This window comes from Leiobunum rupestre, chromosome 10 (assembly GCF_980474605.1).
Source record: "Leiobunum rupestre chromosome 10, qqLeiRupe1.1.hap1, whole genome shotgun sequence".
In the NCBI taxonomy this organism is placed as follows: domain Eukaryota; kingdom Metazoa; phylum Arthropoda; class Arachnida; order Opiliones; family Sclerosomatidae; genus Leiobunum; species Leiobunum rupestre.
This window is the reverse complement of record NC_143393.1, coordinates 46,546,252-46,569,688: the sequence shown is the minus strand read 5'-3', so window position 1 is coordinate 46,569,688 and position 23,437 is coordinate 46,546,252. Positions and strand designations below refer to the sequence as shown.

General features: G+C 35.8%; 1 protein-coding gene across 6 annotated transcripts in view; it reads right to left on the bottom strand.

Annotated features, from left to right (window-relative positions):
- Liprin-gamma (liprin protein kazrin) overlaps positions 1–23,106 on the bottom strand; it is a 114,518-nt gene extending 91,412 nt beyond the window's left edge. For 5 of the 6 annotated variants that reach the window (XM_090161559.1, XM_090161560.1, XM_090161562.1 and 2 more), the window contains exon 1: positions 5,533–5,596. In XM_090161559.1, coding sequence (XP_090017685.1) covers positions 5,533–5,559 — 27 coding nt within the window. In that variant the 5' untranslated portion in view covers positions 5,560–5,596. Of the gene's footprint in view, positions 1–5,532; positions 5,597–22,541 lie in introns of those variants that run through there. The other variant, XM_090161561.1, reaches the window with a different exon arrangement.
- Positions 23,107–23,437: the final 331 nt, after the last annotated feature.

Sequence of the window (23,437 nt, the reverse complement as noted above, 5' to 3'; positions counted from 1 at the left end):
AATATTTAAAGCGTCGAATAGTTTGTTCGAATATTTCCGAATTTCAGAATGAAAAAACCGGGTCAGTTAACGGTTCAAATACCAAATAGAAATTTCGAATCGAGTATCAAATATTTGAGTTCTAGCCACGTCAAATATCCAATGGAATATTTAAAGCGTCGAATAGTTTGTTCGAATATTTCCGAATTTCAGAATGAAAAAACCGGGTCAGTTAACGGTTCAAATACCAAATAGAAATTTCGATTCGAGTACCAAATAATTGAATTCTAGCCACGTCAAATATCCAATGGAATATTTAAAGCGTCGAATAGTTTATTCGGATATTTTTTAATGAACAAAACCAAAGCCAGTTAACTAATCAAATACCAAATAGTATTTCGAATACCAAATAAGTTTACGTATTTGGTCCTGTTTTGGTCAATAACCAAAAATTGAAAAGGTAATACAAATATATCCGCGTCATTATATAAAAACTCCCATCGGTTATTCGACCAGTTTCGTGAACTACCTGAAATACCACATTTTCTACCATTTGATCAGCCAAAACAAATATTCGCCAGCAATTACAAGTTTTATTCAATTTGACGTATCGAATATTCGATTTGGTATTCGATCGAATTATTTGGTATAAACAAATTTTGTAAACCCTAACAATTCAATTACTATTCTTTTGGGATTTTCTATAATTTCAGAATACTAGCGCCACCTGGTATTTAAAAAATTGGCCGCTGATGGCGTTACTCCAGTTAAGGATCTTCTCCCTCGGCAAAAGTGCTATACACTCTTTTATGGGAATTTTGCTGGCCGCGTCCATGTTGAGTTTACCCCCTTAACCCCCATTCTCCATATCCTGGGACCAAAGACCCGAGCCTAGACCCCCACCGGTGGTTCCAGGTAATGGCCGACTAGCGTGCGGCCAAAAACAGGGTTGCCACGAAATTTTCAGATTCAAATTCCCTGTTTTCCCTGACCATTTTAAGAGATTTTCCCTGACTTATTAAGGCCAAATTTTTTCTTTTATATTTTACTTTTATCAGAAGTTAATAAATTTAGATGGCCTTATATTTCAGTAAAAAGGTTATTGCATTGTTGAAAAAATTAGCCAAACTTTCAAGGAAATAAATGATAATCGTGGAATTTGTCATACATCTAGAGTTAAATTACCTTCAAAAAGTGCCCAGATAAAATTGAATTCCCTGACTTTTCCCTGTATTTTTACCAATTCTTAAAATTCCCTGACATTTCCCTGACTTTTTAGGCCCATTTTTAAATTCCCTGACTTTTCCCTGATTTCCCTGTTTTCCCTGACGCGTGGCAACCCTGAAAAAGATGGGTCGAAAAGACCGCGAAAAAGAGTGTATAGACACACTTACGGAACGATATTATACACTTCTGCCTTAACAGTATAATTAGATGGATATTTCTCTCATAGCCATCGCACTTATTAACATATCTTTGGAGCTACGTATAATATTACGGAAGTTAGAAAAGCTTTTAGTAGAGAGGTTAAGCAGAGCACTCTAGAAGTTTGGACAACAACGTCGGGAGTCACGTGGATATTTTCGACGTTTTACTTTTCTCGTTTGTACTTCGGAGACGAATAATTAACAACCTCAATATTTTTGTAGTGTTTAAATAAAAATGCTGATAATTATATCATCTCCCAACTCAACAAATAGGCGAAAATATAAAGTAAATTTGGTCTTAACCAACTTGTTAAAATCGGAAAACAAGATCACGTGACTACCATCTCACAGCCAACTTCGATTCGGTAACTCGTGCTCATAGTTGGCCGTTCGATGGTAAAGAAAAAATATTTATTTCAGATTAACTTCCACTTTTCTATTACAAGATGTTTAAAAAATAATAATAATAAGATAATTTAGATGCACCATTGGCAAAATAAAATGATTAATTGTTCGTATTTCTTAAGATAGATGGCGATGCAGTTCTTCACAAAGTCACGTGACTACCATCTTACAAATACTGATCTGGCAGCGTACTAGTTAAAAAGCGTATAACTTGTTTGAAAACTTACTTTCTCTTAAATATCGAGTCGAGTAACTAAAAAATACTCGAGTAATATTTTTAACGAGTCGGGTTATCGAGTACTTGATTAGGAGCTGGCTTTATTCAAGAAATTATGAAATTAAATTTAAAAGAATTATAAAGTAATTTTCAATGCTGAAAAATTTTCTTTTAATTTAAATGAAACACAGTTTCCACAACTTTGTAGGTAGCGTTTATAGCCCCCCAAAAAGTTGTAAAAATCCATCTTTTAACTTTGAAGCCACGAGGATAGGAAAACAAATACTCGACGAGTTTAGAGAGCAGCTTATTCGAGTAATCGGGTACTCGAATACGCAATGTTTCGAGTTCGAGTACTCTACCTCAAAAAAAGCCGAGTACTCGACGATTTTTGAAAACTCGCACAGCTCTAGGAATTTTGCGAAATGGGTAAAGAGATTCATTCGCGGTACACTCGAGCACACGAAGAAACAAATAATTGTATTTGGACAACACTCATACCCATACATAACGCCTGTTTTAGTATTGTTCAAACGGCGTTTTTAATTCTTCGTGTACCCTGAGTTAGCGAAAGATACGCAAGCCCGCTTAACATATTTTAAAGTATGCTTCTCCTCGAACATAGAGGTACTCCCGAAGTTGTTGTTAAAACTTCTAGCGCACTTTGCTTACCATCTCTAAAGTTCGCAATATTTTGGAAATCGATGGTTTTATATTGACTATTACGTTTTTCCATCAATGGTTTAAATAAAACAATATTTTGCTACATTGCTTACGAAAAACAGTTTTGACAGATTGGACCAAGGTGATATAACTAATGGTAAACCGTTTTCCCTGATATTTCCAGGTGCAAAATAACCACAATTAAAACTAAGATTTACAAAGCAACTCATTCCACGATTGTCATTTAAGGGGGAAAAATACAGTAAAAGCCTCTTTTTCGTTCAAGCTGAACGTTACTGTTTTAACAATTACATCATTGAATTATATTTCTCTTATTAGGCTGAACCTTCCTCTAGTGCTTAATTAATAGTTAAAGAGATATCAGGTCCTAACTAAAGGGTAGTTTGGGCGCTTGCCCAACTTGTTTAGCTCGGGGGGTCCAAATTAAAACTTAATAATTTAATTACTTTAAAATTTAAAATTGTCAAAATTATTTTAAGCACTAAACAAGAGGCTGTTCTACACATCAATATTAATTTTATAAGTTAAAACACAAAAATAAAACAGTTCAGCTTAAAATAGCGCGAAAGTAGACAATGGCCACTGTAGTCTTCCCCCTTAAGCTAAATTGGTTCCATATTATTGTAATAAAGTCAAATATTATTATTATTATTATTATTATTATTATTATTATTATTATTATTATTATTATTATTATTATTATTATTATTATTATTATTATTTGTGCAAAAAGGTAGATACATTTAGTATAAGAAAACTTATTGATGTAAATTTGTACTCATTAGGGAAAACTTTCTGAACCCTCATAAATTTCCCCGATGTTTGCAAAAAAAATGGGAATTTCCCTGAATTTTCTGTCGACAATCGAATTCCCTGATATTTCCAGGTTTTCCAGTTCTGTATGAACCCTGACTTAATTTTAATCAGGGATTTCATGAATTTTAACCTTTGACCACTTCACAAAAACTCATTTTTACAAGATAATTTTTTATGATTTTAATTGAATTCCCTCCTACGATCAACAAAAAATTAATTTTAATTCTAAAAATAAAAATTATAAATTAAAAAAATACCCTTTTTCAGGATGACCAGTGAAATGACTAACATTTTATACCCTACATTTTTGACAGAATATTCGAATTTACATCGATAATAATACATAAGAGACTTGATTGATTTTGGTCAATTTAAATTATAAAAATTTGAATTGAGGTGGTCAAACATTTCAAACAATTTAAATTAAGAAAGTTATTTGTGTAGGTTGAACTTATAGGTGTAGATTGTACAGAATAAAGCTGTACTGATACAAGTTTCCCCTACACGTTACCCTAGGGTTGCTTAACCTCTGATAAAAATATTATCTAGTTCTCCTCCTCTTTATCTAAAAATTAATTAAACCTCGTGTCTGCACGTAAAATCGTCAAAATAGGAGTCCAGATCGAAGTTAATAAAATCGCGAAATCGATTTCGAAGCCACAAATTTTGTGCAATCTGTTACAAATAAAGAAAAGTTTCACATGTCATCCAAGGGTTTCGACATTTTATCTATAGAAAAATATTTTTAATAATTTGGAAATTACTTGAAAATCCCGAAATCTGGGGGGAAATCTGTTCCCAAATCTCAAAACCTGCCTAAAAATCACACGAAAATCGCACTCTGCAATCTCAAAATCAGTTGGATTTCAGGAAATTTTTAAATGTCAGACCCCTCGATGTCCACACTATTTTAACCCTGATAATTTCGGTCTGCGTTTTGGTGATGGCCATTAACCAATTTATACAGATTACAACAGAATGAAGTCAGGTTTGGGGTAACGGCGAGGGGCAGGTCACTTCCTTGATTAACGACGCACCCCTCAAAAGATTAAATCAGATTTAATCGTGATTATTTTGTTAAATTCAATTTAATCACGATTATGTTGATTAAATCATGTTTAATCATGATTAAATGATTAAAATGATTAAATCCTGATTGAAACGATTAAATCCTGATTATTATGCTTAAATCGCGATTAGAAATTAGAACGAGATTCAAACAATTGTGATAGAACCATCAATATTCATAATTAATATTAAATTATCGTACTTTAGTTTTGATTTTAATTATAAAATCTCGATTCGACCGATTATATTGATTAAATCGTGATTATAAAGATTAAATCGTGATTATAAATATTAAATCGTGATTATAAAGATTAAATCGTGATTATAAATATTAAATCGTGATTATAAATATTAAATCGTGATTATAAATATTAAATCGTGATTATAAATATTAAATCGTGATTATAAATATTAAATCGTGATTATATAGATTAAATATATTTGAAATGATTAAATCCTGATTAAAAAGATTAGATCATGATTAGAATGATTAAATCTCGTTTAAATCGTGATTACCCTGATTTAATCATTTTACTATGATTAAGATGCACCCAAAATGGAAGTGACCTGCCCCTCGGGTAACGGTAAGATATCGATATCGTTTCGGCGTAAAAAATCGTTATCGTTAAGATAAATCGGTAAGATATCGATATCGGTAAAAACCTTTCATAGTTATTCCATATCCTTAACAAAATCGATTATGTGATATTCCAATTTTAGTTCACTATGGTCATAAGTGAAGATTTTAAACGAAAACCCGTTTTTCTCAAAGAGGGGTTTGAACTTCAAAATCGGAAACTTAAAATTAACATTTATAAATCTCAATTTTTACGTTTTATAAGGGCATAATCAAACCATTCTTGGAATACGAAAAAAGCTCGCCAAGCAACTAATACAGAAATTGCGGAGGAAAGTAGTAGAATGCGTCGGACCTACCTTGGCTCGAGGAACGAATAACCACATGTTTCGGGAGGAAGGACGCGCGAGTTCAGCCTGGTCAGAAGGGATTCGCGAAACGAACTCGGGACGGTTCCTCGAACCACATCATTATTCCCATTGACCTTCCACGCTTTTCTCGGCCTTTATTTCTCATCTCGAGGAACGGGAGGGTCCTAGATAATCCCCTTGTTTTGTTTGGGGGGTAAATGACCCCTTTAATACCCTCCCTGCTCGCCTGCCTTTCAGATACGCGTTTCGTTGCTACTAATCCACCATGATTACGCTACACTTACACCATTATTCCCATTGAATAGTACGCTTCTTCGTCTATGTTCAAAGTGTAGTCAAGAATGTATTTATTTATACCTAGGGAGAATGTCTATGTCGAGACGGTTTTTAGCCTTTCTCTCAATCCACCCGTTGGTCCCCCCAGTACGCTCCTCCGCTTAAAATAAAACGAATAGTCCCGGTATTTCATTGGCTGCTTAAAATTTCATCACCTAACGCGATGGTAATCAAACGCCGGTGACGTTTTGTCTTTCCTCCCGCGCGAGACGGAGGAAAGGCGTTCAACGTGCCCGGCGATTGTCGCAACATAATCATTCTTCCTAAATATAAATAAATACATTCTTGGTGTAGTTTCTTTAAGCGTCAGCAAAATTACACACTTACATTATTATTCGTCTATGTTCAAAGTGAAGTATCAACAAAATATAAAAATACAAGTTTTAGGAAATTTGAATACATTTTTAGGAAAGGTCAAAGTGTAATTTCTTTACACATCAACAAAGAATTGTGCTAGGGGGAAATACCGACAATGACGTCCTCAGATCAACAAACCCATCAATACATTCATGGTATGATTTAAAACTAAGTAATTCGAACGCAACATAAAGTTGCTTGTTTGCATTGGAAACGGCAGTTAAAATACTATCTATCCGAACTCCTGGTGAAACGTTAATTGTCATAGCACGTAACGCGCTTGTTATTAATCTTATCTCTCCCATCTCCCGTAAACAATTCGATATCTCGGTATTTTTATTAGAGTTTTCATTCGGCGTACGGAATAAAGGGCTAATGGTTTCTTATCAGAAAATTCTACCCCCTCCCGGTCCCCCCACAACTCCGTTTTTTTTTGCCTTTAATTTTTTTCGTTTCGGTTAACGCGGCACGCAGCACGAGCGAAGGGGTCGGAGCGGAATCCCCCCCGCCGAAGCACCAGCTGATCGAACGGTTGCCCGAAAGCAAAATCAAGTAAGTTTCAGGAGGAGCATTTTGACAGAAACTACTGGAAAACCTTTTGACAAAATTGTAAGAGGTTTAGAATGACAAAGGTTCAACAAAGTTACGTAATTTAAATCATTTAGTTTCTAGGTAATTATTTTTGAAGTTCACGTTTTTAACGCTGTTGTTTGTCTGACATATTTGTCTGACTTTCATATGGAAATTTGAATTTAAATCACTACTACCCGCAATTTCCAAAACACTTTATACTCAATTTTTTAAAACACTTCATATTCCCTTTAAGTTAACCTACTTGGTTTTAGATATACAAAATGTCTTGAAAATTTCCAGATAAAGCATAATCCAAGCAAAACTGATTTTTCAATTTAAAACAAAATCAATTTACAAGATTTTTTTTATTTTAATTCTTTTTGTAAAGTCTGTTTTTCATGATAAATTTATAATAATTTGAATACAGCGTTAATGTTAACTAAAAATTAAATAAATCTTCAATAAATTTAAAAATTTAATTTAATTAAGTTCTGAATTAACATTGCTCCATTTTAATACATACATTAAATGTAAGGAAATAAAATTATTTATTTGGTTAAAAGTCATATTTTAAATCAAACCCTGTTTTAAACAAATGGTAGATACGTTGGTTTGTCTTCCAAAAAGTGGTGTTAAACTCGCTTAGAAGGGGTAGGGGTGGGAGAATTCCATAGCGTATCCTCCTTCAGCCCGTCAAGTTTCTATTGGCAAGGCCATTCGAGTGTAAACTCGAAACATCTGCCTAACTTTTTTTCCCCTAATTCGCAGAATGCACGAGAACTTTTGACGAAATCAAACAAACCCATTTTTGCAAGATTTTCCAAAATTAAAAATTATACGTTTCTTTGTAAACCTAGAATATAATTTTTAATTTTGGAAAATCTTGCAAAAATGGGTTTGTTTGTTTGATTTCGTCAAAAGTTCTAGTTTATAAACCTAGAATATAATTTTAAAATATTTTTTGTTGTATTTTACTTATTCTATAATAAAAACATTTAGTAATACAATCAGTGGCTTTTAAATTTTGGTCTATTTCAGGGTTCGTACAAAATTTCCGGAATAGAGACTTGGCACTCAGTAGCTTTGGCCATGGCCGCCATTGTGGTCATATTTTTCTCCCCACGATAAAAACTATTGAAAAAAAAAACTGAAGTAGCACTGCCAAGTCCCTATTAAATTCCCTGACATTTCCAAGTTTTCCCGGACCAAATTGCCAAATTTTCCCTGACCATCGTTACCCTCTACAAGTTTTTATGTAAACCGAACAACTCGATGGAAAAGCCCTTTAACCAGCGGGGAGATAAACTTGCAAACTCCACGCGGAAGGAGTTTTACAAGTTTTCCCCAATTGCCACAAGCTGGGATCGAATTAATTAGAAGTAAAACCAATTTTTACCATAGCAACAAAATGGCAAAACTGTTTTAAATTAATATGTAAGCGTAGACCTCACAATGGACATAAAACTATTAATATTGCATAAATTAAATGTTCCTGGGACAGCTTGGGTGCGAAGTCCGTAAGTTGGAAGGTAATTGTAGGTGGCTCTCTTATTGTGGGTACAGTCATAATATAATTAAGTAAAAATTTCCCTTGACTTTATTTTTAATATACCCCGTATTTTATGGTTTTGGACCAGGTCACTTGCGCCCCTAAGTTAAACTTAACGCAAAGCGATCTCCAACTATAAGTTTAAAATTCGGCCACACATCTTAGTTGCCCATCTTAAACGAAATGCAGTCTCCTAAAGTAACCTTTAAAAATTGTAAATAAAAAATTGTCTGCTTTAGTAACTAACACCAGTTAACTCCATAAATTTGTAGCAAAATTCTCCCTTTAAAAACGGAATTTATAAATAGATTAAAGGGAATATAACCTCAGGTATTTGGTGTGGAACACCAGGGGCGTAGGAACCGGGAGGGGCAGGGGGGACAATGCCCCTCCCTAGAATTTTGCTGGGAGGGGCAACCAATATTATTGCCCCCTCCAACCTTTGGTCAGTTGAAATCTTCAAAAGGCTCAAATTATCATTTTAAAAGCATATACAGTTTATAGAACCTCAACTGTGTTTAAATTTCAGTCTTTTCCCGCCAATTTACATAGTAGTAACAAGTACACATGCATTCGGAGAAGCTACACTCCATTAAAAATTAAAAACCATTGTCCAGACCCCTTTTCGTTTATCTTTGCCCCCTCCAACTTCTAGAACGTTCCTACGCCCCTGTGGAACACCAACGTTTGCAGCTCTGGCCGCTCTTGGCTTTAAAAATGTTTGGCGCCACAGTACAGGGAAATTCGAAATATTTAAGGGGTCTTCCATAAAGATTGCTTTGCAGGTGTTACATTCCCTTTAAGAAAACGTGACTTAATCTTGAGGTGTAGTTTCAAAGAAATTAACTTGGAAAATCTGGTGTCCATTTAGCAAAAACATTTTAAATATTAAGAAACCCACGAAATAAAATCGGAAAATCTTTAAAAATTAAATTATTTTCTAAATCATAAAATAGTTTAGAACCAAAAGAATTATTTAGAAATCGGGTAAGTCTTTGGTAATCAATAAAAAAAATCCTGGAAATCTAGGCTTCGGCCAAAAACAAGAATCTGGAAATCTTTACTGAAAATCATAAAATTGAAGATTAACGAAACCATAACATAAGAATCTGTTCCATTGCGCCGAATCCCATTCGACCGAAAAAGCCGCACTTTGGCGGATTTAGGATTCGGTCTTATCCGTTTCAGCATCTGTCAGAACAGCATGCAGTGTTACCTAACCTAACCTAACGTAACTTAAAGGAGTAGAAAGAAAAGCTATTTTTTTGCGGTTGCTCAATTGTGAATATTGCGTCGGTCGATTAGAAAAATACAAAACCCGCCTTTCGGCTAATTTCATCAAAAACATTGGCGGAATTCGGTCTAATGGCAATTCCGTCTAATGGCAATTCCGTCTAATGGCAATTCCGTCTAATGGCAATTCCGTCTAATGGCAATTCCGTCTAATGGCAATTCCGTCTAATGGCAATTCCGTCTAATGGCAATTCCGTCTAATGGCAATTCCGTCTAATGGCAATTCCGTCTAATGGCAATTCCGTCTAATGGCAATTCCGTCTAATGGCAATTCCGTCTAATGGCAATTCCGTCTAATGGCAATTCCGTCTAATGGCAATTCCGTCTAATGGCAATTCCGTCTAATGGCAATTCCGTCTAATGGCAATTCCGTCTAATGGCAATTCCGTCTAATGGCAATTCCGTCTAATGGCAACTCCGTCTAATGGCAATTCCGTCTAATGGCAATTCCGTCTAATGGCAATTCCGTCTAATGGCAATTCCGTCTAATGGCAATTCCGTCTAATGGCAATTCCGTCTAATGGCAATTCCGTCTAATGGCAATTCCGTCTAATGGCAATTCCGTCTAATGGCAATTCCGTCTAATGGCAATTCCGTCTAATGGCAATTCCGTCTAATGGCAATTCCGTCTAATGGCAATTCCGTCTAATGGCAATTCCGTCTAATGGCAATTCCGTCTAATGGCAATTCCGTCTAATGGCAATTCCGTCTAATGGCAATTCCGTCTAATGGCAATTCCGTCTAATGGCAATTCCGTCTAATGGCAATTCCGTCTAATGGCAATTCCGTCTAATGGCAATTCCGTCTAATGGCAATTCCGTCTAATGGCAATTCCGTCTAATGGCAATTCCGTCTAATGGCAATTCCGTCTAATGGCAATTCCGTCTAATGGCAATTCCGTCTAATGGCAATTCCGTCTAATGGCAATTCCGTCTAATGGCAATTCCGTCTAATGGCAATTCCGTCTAATGGCAATTCCGTCTAATGGCAATTCCGTCTAATGGCAATTCCGTCTAATGGCAATTCCGTCTAATGGCAATTCCGTCTAATGGCAATTCCGTCTAATGGCAATTCCGTCTAATGGCAATTCCGTCTAATGGCAATTCCGTCTAATGGCAATTCCGTCTAATGGCAATTCCGTCTAATGGCAATTCCGTCTAATGGCAATTCCGTCTAATGGCAATTCCGTCTAATGGCAATTCCGTCTAATGGCAATTCCGTCTAATGGCAATTCCGTCTAATGGCAATTCCGTCTAATGGCAATTCCGTCTAATGGCAATTCCGTCTAATGGCAATTCCGTCTAATGGCAATTCCGTCTAATGGCAATTCCGTCTAATGGCAATTCCGTCTAATGGCAATTCCGTCTAATGGGAAGATACCGAATCGAAGGCGTATCCAGGATTCCATTTCGGGTGGGGTTAAAATTATCCAGCCCCCTTTTTTACTGATTCCCCACTTGAGACTTAAAAGAATACTTGATTTATTTCGGACGTTTGAACCGAGGCGGTAATCACTTCAGTAATCAGGTGTAGAAACCGTAGGTAATCAAGAAAAATTAAAGGAATTCAACGAAACATACAAACTAAGCCTCGGTGCTACTTTGGAAACCTGAGTCAATGTTTGCCATATTATTATTATTATGAAATAATAAATGTTCTATTATAATTTTATTATAATAATAACTATTATAATAATAATATTAAATAAATACGTGAATCTAATTAAATATTTAATGATAAATACTGCGAAATGGAATTACAACGCGCCATTATAGGGAATACGTCCCAATAAATTAGCTCCGCCCCACGCGTCGCCGGAGGTGACCTACAGTATTCCAGTTGAATATTTATGGCTTAAATAGATTCGTGCATCTACACTATTACAACTTTACAACAGGGTGACCATTATAGGAAAATATAGGAAAAATAATATGGTAATTATTGCATATCGGTATACTTGGACTCGAATCACCGAGAATATTGAAAATTTTTTGTACACTTATCGGATTTACAAAGCTTGTACATTCCAAGATTGGTTTGAAAGTGGCAGTGTTAGAACTGGATGTTCTATGACACGTACCAAAAAGTTCTTTCATTAACAATGTAAGAATTTATAGGAATTCATTAAAAAATTGGAATTTATAGCAATTCATTAAAAAATAGCAATTCATTAAAAAATAGCAATTTATAGCAATTCATTAAAAATATAGCAATTTATAGCAATTCATTAAAAATATAGCAATTTATAGGCATTCATTAAAAATATAGCAATTTATAGCAATTCATTAAAAATATAGCAATTTATAGCAATTCATTAAAAAAATAGCAATTTATAGCAATTCATTAAAAATATAGCAATTTATAGCAATTCATTAAAAATATAGCAATTTATAGCAATTCATTAAAAATATAGCAATTTATAGCAATTCATTAAAAATATAGCAATTTATAGCAATTCATTAAAAAATAGCAATTTATAGCAATTCATTAAAAATATAGCAATTTATAGGCATTCATTAAAAATATAGCAATTTATAGCAATTCATTAAAAATATAGCAATTTATAGCAATTCATTAAAAATATAGCAATTTATAGGAATTCATTAAAAATATAGCAATTTATAGGAATTCATTAAAAATATAGCAATTTATAGCAATTCATAGGAAATATAGGGAGTTTGGTATTTTTATTATTTGAATATTATTTGATTTAAAAAACGAAAATTTACGAAAGTAGGTTCTATGGTAAACTGAATTAAAATAAGTAATTAAATTTAATGAATATAAATTTAACTTAAATTACATTCCCGAAGCTGTCAAGAAAACGGGATATAACACTTTAAAAAAAATCAATAAAATAAAAAATAATAAATCAAATTTATTTTTTCGATTAACTGAAAGCATTACAAACAACGAATACAATGAGAATGAAAACCCACGCTTGGCAACGTACGCGGCACGATTTGGGAAATATTCTGCTCGAATCACGAATTAAACAGCATAAGCCTCGTTTCATTTGGGTTTCAAAAAGTAGCCATGATCGTTCGAGAAGCGAGCTGCGATGGCCGGCGCTCGTGCACGGCCAGGCACGATCCGACGCGTCGAAATACAGCCAGCGCAATGCTTCCACTTTGAGGGTATTTTACCCTTTTTCGCGTAATTTTGACCTCGAGAGGGTTTTTTTTTTTTAGATTGAGGGTAATGGGTAAAATGAGGGTATTTTGAACATTTCATGGGAATCTAAAATTTTTTTAAATAATCTACCATGAAATATAATTTCCCTCTTTGACAAAGTGTAACTAAGTTGGCCGTAAGTAGAAAACTGGTTTTGCTTATGATTCTTTCTCTGTTGTCAGCTTTGCCGATTGGAGCAGACGAAATTTTGTTTTCGTCCCTTAGTAAGCGAATTGCATACATACCATTAATATTAGTGTCTTTTTCTTTGTAAAAATTAAAGAAAAAACTGTGATAATTAAACTACATTTTTAAAATCGTGGTTTTTTATGGGAATTTTCGGGGTATTTTCAAATTTAAAATGGGTAACAGTGGGTATTTTATTGTTCAATTTTAAGGGTATTTTTGAAATTTGGAATGGGTACAAGTGGGTAATTTTCAGCTTATGACTGGGTAAAATGATCTTTTGGAAGTGGAAGCACTGAGCCAGCGTTATGAGCCGCGTTCGCACATACCCTCCGCGACGTTGCGAGTGCCCCCGCAACGTGTGTATCCCGTCGTCAGTGTTGCCAATGTTCGAGACTCGAAAATCCCACACTTTAAATCTAAAAGCAGCCCAATAGCCATGAAGACTCCTCTTTTTACCTCTCCGAGGGGACAAAGTCCCCTAGGAGGGGTTATACAACGACCGTGTCTGTCTGTGGGTCTGTGGGTGGGTCTGTGGGTGGGTCTGTGGGTGTGTCTGTCTGTCAGGACTGCGAACGCGTTCGCATTTTCGGTGCAAAGTGTAATAACTGCGTACGCAGTTTCTCAAAGGGTTGGCAAAACCACCGTGTGACGGTGAGCGTTAACGGATGCATTTGCGGTTTGGTTTGGATGGTGTTTTTTCGCTCACCGTCGTGACGGTTTGGTGTATTACGTTTTTGTAATGTTTATGCGTAGGTTGTGAGTGTTGAATTTGTTGTGTTTGTGTTCTGATGGATGTGCATGTTGAGTCTGTTGTGTTTATATGGGCGTTTTCTCTCCAACTTCTTCTTAATGACTTTGGGACGGACCGAGTGCTGAGTGTAATGCTACCTCTCAACGTTCAATGGCAGGGTTTCCACCAGTTGTACACGGTATTCGTCTTAGTATCAATTTGCGATCGCATCGGGCGGGATTTGAACCCGAGACCTCCTGATTGACAGGCGGACGTTCTACCACAGAACCACCGACACTTGTTACGCCTTATTGAAAATTAGACCTTCAGCTTTATCGGAAGCGTATTTAATAGAGTACGAAATTTTGGTTTAATTGAAATAGAATTGAAATTGAAATTATTGCATCGAAGAAATTCTACTTTAGCGTTTCTCTATTGATTAAAAATAAATGCGCCACCCAGGTTTCGAACCCAGACCATTCGGCTTGGCAGTCGAGCGCTCTACCACAGAACCACCGATAGCTCCTTAGATTCACTGAAATTAAGACAGGCATCGTAAGCATAATAGGTAATAAAGTCTTTTTTTATTAATGAATTTATGAAGGCCTAATCTGGTATTTTTTAAAGGTTAAATCTTGTTTTAGCGCAGTCAGCCGAGATTAGAGGGTTAAAGGGTAGACCCTGTGGGTGGTCCACTTTTTTAACGACCTATATATAGTTCTGTTAATTCAAAGGAGATAATTTAACGTTAATTGCTTTAAGAGCTGGCGGTTCGTCAAGTGGCTCTCTGTGCTTTGTTGATGGTAAGGTTTTTGCTTCTTGTAAATACATTTGGTGTGGATATTTGGATATCTACGATTTCTAACGCAGTCAATGATTTCTTGGGTGTGCGAGTCATTATATGATATTGGAAATTGGACGGCATTGGTCTTTTTCATGTGGTATGCGTCACAACGTCAACAGGAAGTGAACGAGTCGTCCACTACCAGATATCTACGGTATCTTCATCAAGGGCGAGTGTTGAAATGAAATGAGCGTTAAAGATGCGGCAAGTATTTCGTAAGCGAGTAATTCCAAAAAGCCTCTGTAGATATTTCATTAAAATTTGCTTCGTATTATATTTAACTGATAAACTTGTTCTGTAAAAGGGTTTAATTCAATTGTGCATTGTTATAGTACGTCTAACTTACTGTTGTAACTACTTAACTTATGATATTCTGAATAAATTAAAATTGGTCGTTTCGTCTCAATTATTTTAATTATAATTAAAATTTTATACCGGGCGGGATAGAAATGGGTTAATATTTTTAACAAATAACTCTAAATTGCGGAGATATATCTTTAAGGGTTATCTCGAGAAATTAATACCACTAGGGACAATTCTTCCGAGGAGAGGTATATTTTGGCTAGCCAACTTGTTATATAGATTTTACTTAAAATTTAATTTTTTTATTGAATATTTTAAAGCTATAGATCGATTTACAATTTATAACGGGCAAAGACGACTTTAAAGGGGTAAAATTCATCCGAGGTAACGGGGTGATGGCGTTATTTGTTAGTAGATGGCGCTCTGATAGCAACATGACGTCATAATTTTTATTTTCAACGATTGGTTGAAAGTTTTCAATTTTAGTGGAGAACGGTTTTGTCGAGATTTAAAATACAAAATTATCTTCTCTGATTGGATAGTTGAAAATCGTATTATAGTGCCATCTAGGAGCAACAAACACAACACCCCACACAAGGAGAACGCAACCGTCAAAAGTCGCGGATTTTCTCGCGTACGTTTTTCATTGGCTAGACGCTTTAGCGCCTGCTGCCGTCGGAAGGGGAAAATTCGGAAATTGTCTTCCCCCCGCCCGTAAAACGTTCAGCGTAAAGGCTCGTGACGCTCGTCCAATGAAATTCGTACACAACCCTTCGTTAGCGTGTTTAAAGGCTAGCTGCGTTCTCCTTGTGTTTGTTGCTCCTAGGTTCCATCTATTTTAACTACGGTTAAAATTAATTGTTAATTTAAATTACAAAAATTATATATGTAATAAAGTACTATAATTTAGTAATTAATTAATAACATTTTAAAAAGTTTATTTTTCATAAACTTTATAGTGTCGCCATCTACCTCAAACATTATGAAATAGGAAGGTACCTCGAATGGATTTCGCCCCTTTTTGAATATTTCCCTGTATGTGAATGCGTCAATGCAGTTCAAAATGGCGAGGTTGGGGTTTGAAGTTGGTTAATTGACCCTCGAAAATTCCTCAAAAAATGGAAAATCCCATGAAACCCTTAAAGGCCGACTACATGAATCTTCGGTTTACTCTGTCTTTCACTGGAAGTAGGCTTACTGCAATACAAGTGTGCCATGCAGTCAGCCTACTTCCAGTGAAAGACAGAGTAAACCGAAGATTTATGTAGTCGGCCTTTAAATTTGTTAAAAAATCCCTTTATCCCATTTCCCAAAAATATCCATTAAAAATCCCACGATATGGGATTTATCTCACGATTTGGCAACACTGCCCGTCGTGTGAACAGTGACCGTTGCGCGTCCCAGCGTTTCAGATCGCTTCGGCTGAACCGCTTCGTCGACCATTTTGGCAGCGATTCGTGACGTCATTGAGTCTGTTTTTGCCAACCATGAGCCTTTTTTTTACCAAAATTGTCAATCTTGGATTTTTTTGCGTCTAATAAAATTTGTTTGCCTTTTTAGAAGAACAGTACTCCCAACGATTTTTTTTAAATATTATAGGAATTATAGGAAATTTCATAGAAAATATAGGAATTTATACGAACATTTTTAGCCAAAAAATTGGAATTTATACGAACAATTTTGAAAAAATAGGAAATTATAGGAGTGTATTGAAATTATACGAATTGATAGGAGCTCTGGGAGCCCAACCGTTGAGGGTTTCGGGAACACCGGACCTCTATTTAGAAGGCAAATTTTTTCCCAAACGTTAAGGCTGTTTTCTAATACATTATTTTTAAAATTGTAGTAATTTCTGTATAGAGCTATAGAAAAACTAGAAAATTTCGAAAAAAATAGGAATTTATAGGAACAATTTTGAGAAAACAGGAAATTATAAGAAAATGTATCGCAACTTTTTGTCTATTTGTTTAAAAAATGCTACAAATTTCTTCTGGGTGCATTCATTTTTAAATTAAGTAGGGAGCTGTTGGCTCGATCTCGTGGCATGCAGGGCTTGCCACCACCCTCCTACGCATTGTAACCCGGCCACCTGAATTAAGGGCTTCAAAAGTCGCATGATGACTTAGGCCTAAGGTGGTGCCTTGGGTATTAGCCTAGCTGATTAGCTGATTAGAATGTTTTGAAACGTCACTCAAATGCATGAGCAGACGAACTTCTAATTATATTTCTATACTACGCGTGTCCAATTTTCTTCAAAACTCACTGGAAATCAAACTTGTAAACCAAAAGATTTCAAACGCCAAGAACCGCAGCGAGATCGAAACGAGGCAAAACGTTTCCGAGGATAAGTGTGAACGGGGCTCGTTCGGCACCACGTGACGCAGGCGCGAAGTGAGCGGTTCCCAAAACATTTCCACGGACCTTGGGGGTTCCCAACCTATTGCCTTCGCGTCGAAAGCGCCATCTATCTACAGGCGGAAGAATCGTATCGCAATTGTGGAAACGAAATTTAGAAACCGTAAAAATGGCCAAAACTGTCCCAATGAGAATCCGTCATACGCTCATATGATAAAAAGAAATTGCAAACCACCAAACCTCACCCCCAATAGCATAAACAAGATGTCAAGGACATCCAAGTACACACAATCCCCCCGATGTATTAAATTAATTTTAAATATCAATTTTTATGTAAAAAATGATTGCAAATTTGGAAATTTAACAAAACCAAGATTAATTTTATTGAAAATGAATTTTTCAAGTTAACTGGTTTTGGAAATAAAGTTGAACAACGTCAAAGAGGTATAAAGGACCAACTACGTTTGGGGAAACTAAAAATATATTTATTTATTAAATTGATCCGATTAAGTAACGAAAAGTGAACACGTCAATTTTAACTAAATTTTAGACCAAACGAATTTTTTCGAGTTACCTGGTTTGGGAAATAAGGTAGCGAAACGCAAAATGTTATATAAAATCCATAAGTTTGTCACTTTTGAGGATTATTTTACGGAGAGCTAGTAACGGAGTGACGTCATCACAAGAAGAAAATCTCCCCCTAGCGAGGCGCTGTCAAAGGCTACGTGTGACGCGTTAGCAACCGGACGCAAAACGGTGACGAAGTCTGTAATGCAGTCTGTCTTTTGAAGAGCTCTCAGTAAAACTTTTGCATGTGAAGAATAGGAAGTGTCACACTTATGGAAAAATATTATACACTTATGATATTTATGAATACTACTCATTTCTGTTAAAACCGAAAATACTTAATACACTTCAATACTACATGATTATAAATATTGACGAGTAATACTAATTTCTGTTTAAGTGTTAATTAATAATACCAGAAGTAAATGAACCGAAGTTATCGAAATAGCGCTCGGAATCGGAGGGCGTTTTCCGTATGAAAATCGAGTCAAATAAAAGCTAATTTCCATCCCCGTCTTTTGACGCGATTAATTGCACTTGGGAATTGTGGGTATAGCTATTTATATGTATAAAAAATGGTTTCATAAAAACAAAAACGTGTCGCACCTAAATAGCGATATTATACACTTATGGTAATAAATATAGTGTTGTAAGTCGGAAAATTTTCTGGCCTAGGAGCGCACAAAATTTCAAATTCGAGGTCAAAATGTTACATCATAAGGAAAACGCCTCCAACATGGGGAGTATAGCTTTGGTTCATTGACTTCTGATAATATCAATCTATATTTTACACCAGGCAAGAAAAAGATTAATTAAAAATCAGTGATTTTCCGAATTCAAATAATCGATTCCTCAAACGTTTTAACCATTGATTACTTGAGCCAGTAACTGCTCAGATCGGGTTTATTACGACTAATATTGAAATCTTGAGTACCTCAATCACCCCATTTGATTTGGACAAATGATTGCCGAAAGCTATCAAATTTAACGATTTTAGCCGAGAGATTAAAATTAAAACAGTATTTCGATCAGGAATCTGTATTTGAATATACTCGGAATGTAAGGATCCATGGGCACCGTGCTGCGAAAGCGACTCGAGAAACTACGTCGAATGTTAGACGTCACGCGGTTTTTACAAATTGATTGTCTGGCTGTCGTCGCTAAGAAACCGCGACACGAAAACAAAATGGAGGACACTCACTCTGGAAACAGAGTTAACAGACTGTCCGGAAAATTAATTTAAGAAACCGCGATTAGTTTTCACGCTGAAGATCTTGAACAATTTGCCACATTCTTCACGAAACTGATCTAGCTCCGTGTAAAATCACTTATTTATTTTTATTGAACCTAGTAATAATCAGCTAATACCCAGGGCACCACCTTAGGCCTAAGTCATCAAGCGACTTTTAAAGCCATTAATTCAGGTGGCCGGGTTACGACGCGTAGGAGGGAGGTGGCCGAGGGGCAGGTCACTTCCATTTTGGGTGCGTCTTAATCATAGTAAAATGATTAAATCAGGGTAATCACGATTTAATCAATCTAATCACGATTTAAACGAGATTTAATCATTCTAATCATGATCTTATCTTTTTAATCAGTATTTATTCATTTAAACGAGGTTTAATCATTCTAATCATGACCTAATCTTTTTAATTAGATTTAATCAATTTAATTAGTTTTAATCATTTTAATCACGATTTAATCAATATAATCCATCGAATACAGAATTTATCATTAAAATCAAAACTAAAGTACGATTTAATCATACTAATCACGATATAATTTTTTTAATCAGGATTTAATTATTTTTAACAGATTTAATCATTTTAAGATTTAATCAATTAATCATGATTAAATCAGATTTAAACATTCTAATCATGATTAAACGTGATTTAATCAACTTAATTGTGATTAAATTGAATTTAATCAAAATAATCACGATTAAATCGGATTTAATCTTTTGAGGGGTGCGTCGTTAATCAAGGAAGTGACCTGCTCCTCGGAGGTGGCAAGCCCTTCATGCCACGCGAGCCAACAGCTCCCTACACCAACTATTACCGTTAACCTCAACAAGTTTTCAGTGCCCCCCCCCCCCCTAAAATGGTCAGCCTTTAACATATAATAAACATCCAAGTAACTTCATTATCTGATCAATAGATGGCCTAAGTCCTCTTCCGTTTTTTATGGCGTAATTTTCAAATAAGAGCAACCGCAGATAAAACATTATATCTGACAATTTATGGACTTTGCAATCTAGCTCGCGCGGAAAAATCATCCTGTTAATGTGCATAGAAAAATGAGCCGTTTTCCGTCCAATCGTTAGTTCTTAAGACAGGGTTGCCATGATATTTTAATAGTGTTCTTAATTTTCCGGAATTATGAAATGCGGAAAATTTCCAGAAAATTTTCCGACTTACAACAATATATATATTACCATAAGTGTATACCATAAGTGTATAATATCGATATTTAAGTGCGACACGTTTTTGTTTTTATGAAACCATTTTTTATACATATAAATAGCTATACCCACAATTCCCAAGTGCAATTAATCACGTCAAAAGACGGGGATGGAAATTAGCTTTTATTTGATTCGATTTTCATAAGGAAAACGCCATCCGATTCAGAGCGCTATTTCGATAACTCCGTTCATTTACTTCTGGTATTACTTAAACAGAAATTAGTATTACTCGTCAATATTTATAATCGTGTAGTATTGAAGTGTATTAACTCTTTTCGGTTTTAACAGAATTGAGTAGTATTCATAAATATCATAAGTGTATAATATTATTACAGAAGTGTGACACTTCATATTCTTCACATGCAAAAAATTTCCTGAGAGCTCTTCAAAAGACAGACTGCATTACGGGCTTCGTCGCCGTTATGCGTCCGCTTGCTAACGCGTCACACGTAGCCTTTGACAGCGCCTCGCTAGGGGGAGATTTTCTTCTTGTGATGACGTCACTCCGTTACTAGCTCTCCGTAAAATAATCCTCAAAAGTGACAAACTTATTGAACAATATTATATACTTGTGGTATTACGAATGACGGTGGCTCAGGTACTAACGTCACTCTGTTACATTAATTAAAAAAAATTACAAACCCTTTCAAACTCTACCTTCGTATTAGCATATGTAACATAATTACTCATAAGTGTGCCTCTGTTTAACATATCTGTATTAAAAATTTAAATGAGACCTTGTTTCACAGCCACCAAACAAAATACGGACTAGCGTCGCGTAAAACTAGTTTTAACTTCCTTCCCTCCCCGCAAGAACTAGTGTTGATGACGTTAAAACCGTCATCGACTGGAAAATGACGTCAATTACGTCATATCCATGAAACAAAAAGGTCTCATCGAGAAAAAGTTCTTTCTGGCACACTTATGAGTAATTATGTTACTTATGGTATTAGTGACAGACAATAAATTTCACCTAACACTTATCTAATAATATTTAACACTGATCACTTCATTTAGAGGACTATATTACGGGCGGGGGAGACAAATCCCCGCCTTTGGTAGTGCTCGAAGGTAACAGTGTCTTCGAGTGTATACATTTGACTAACTATGGCGATTAAACCACTACAGCAGATTATTTTCGTTTCGTATAAAATTTAAAAAAGTAAAAATTTCGTCGAAATAATGATAAATTTCTCAGAGCATTAAATTTAATATCATAAACACAATCTTCGTACTTATTTTGAAATCTGAGACCAAATTTCATTCGTACTTATCACCATCAACCTAACCCGATTCTGCCAACAAAACTAGCTTGTCCTCAGTAGCTGAAGTATAATGTTTCGTCTATGTATTTGCAATCGAAATAACGATTTTATTAATCAAAAGTAACTTAACGTAAATATGTTAACTGTGATTGACGTAAATTCTAAAAACACTTATCATAGTTCTTTGTATATAGTAACGTGGCCCTCTTGTTTTAATGATGGTCTGACGTCACAGTCTCCAACTTTTACAAGTCTACGAGCGCGCGCTACAGTCGCCAGAGGAATGTAGGTTTTTCTAGCGCGCGTGAGAATATACTAATAAAGCTGTGTCTTGTGACGCAAAAGTCACATGTAATTTTTTTTAACTTTTTTTCCCATTTTATTTTATAGAAACCACTATTCGCCCATACCACGATGTAAATGAGAATGAAGTCAGAACATAAGTAACATAATAACAATAAGTATGACACTTGCTATTGCTTTAATGCTAATTTTCTAACCGAACCTTTTTTCGGCACTGATTCTCTCTTCAAGGTGTGACTTGGACTCGCGACTTACCGTTTTGGATGACTACTTTTTGATAAAAATTTAAGCCTAATATCGGAGAGCACGTTCTGGAGTCGCGAGGGGCTTTGGCTTTGTTTTGAAGCCCGCGTGCGAATCACGTTTGATAAAAAAAACATGAGCTCGTGAAGCCGAGAAAACCTGTTTTAATTTTTATCATTTTTGCCTAATATTCCGCCTTTCTATCGGAAACTAGATATTTCGGCTTAAAGGATATCTCGCATATTTTAGACACTAGAGGGCTCTGCGCTGAGAAAACATCTTGGTTACGCAATAACTATGAAAATCAGTTCGGTTGTAAATCTCGTTAATTGTCATACTTATTGTTATTATGTTACTTATGGTCAGAATAACAAGAGATATTTATACTTGTAAACGCGGCAGTCTAAAAATATTCGCGGCGAGTAGTAAAAATACGGGGGTAAAAAGTGGCTAACCTTGTTCGAAGAGCCCATTTTGCTTGGCGAACGCTCTGGTGAAAGTGCCGAAGGCCGCCTGTTGCCGCGACAGATGGTCAACGCTGGCTGCTACATTATCCCCTTCTTCCGAGTCCTTATCTTTAAACTGCTTCTGGTCAATGACACTAGGCGGCGTGACCTCCTCCTCCGATTCAACGAGCGTCCACGATTCAACTGTTATTTTCCCGGACATGTCTGCGGCATTCCCCGCTAAAATTATGTCTCACTAAGCGTTAGCTTTCACAGGCTCGCGGCGACGATTACGATCCGAAAGGTCCGCGAAATCGACTGATAAACAACGTCTAACATTTTCGCGTCTGCCTTACTCGGTACGATTTTGAAAACTGGGCTAAAAGCGGCCTTTTCCGTGTCTAAATTCCCGACGAAACTATCACCACGCGATTACGTCGTCACGTGACGGTTTATCTTTTAGTTGAGATCGCTTGTTTTTTACGAGCCAAGGCCCACGTAAATGATATCACGCGCGAGAAAAACGTTTGACAAAAATTCCTACGCGATGGTAGGGCAACGAAGGTATATTTCTGACTGTTACGTTTATTTTTTGGGAGTTCAAAAGAAGCCCCTAAAATTTCGGAGGGAGGGAAAAGGTAGGAGGCAGAGTTAAAAACTCAAATGTATTTTTATGGGGGGGGTTGGTTTTTCACCTTCCGTTTCTTTATGAAGGGAAGCCTTAGTAGATTCTACCGCGAACTCGCCAACCGTCTCCCGGGGATTGTAGGCTGCACTCTGCTTTATAATAACCATTGGGTCACTATCCACCAACTCCCCGTCTTCGGCCCCTCTTAAAAATACCTTGTTGGAGCTGGTATTTTTTTTGATGTTGAAAGCGGGGGAATATCTCGGCTGTTGCCCCA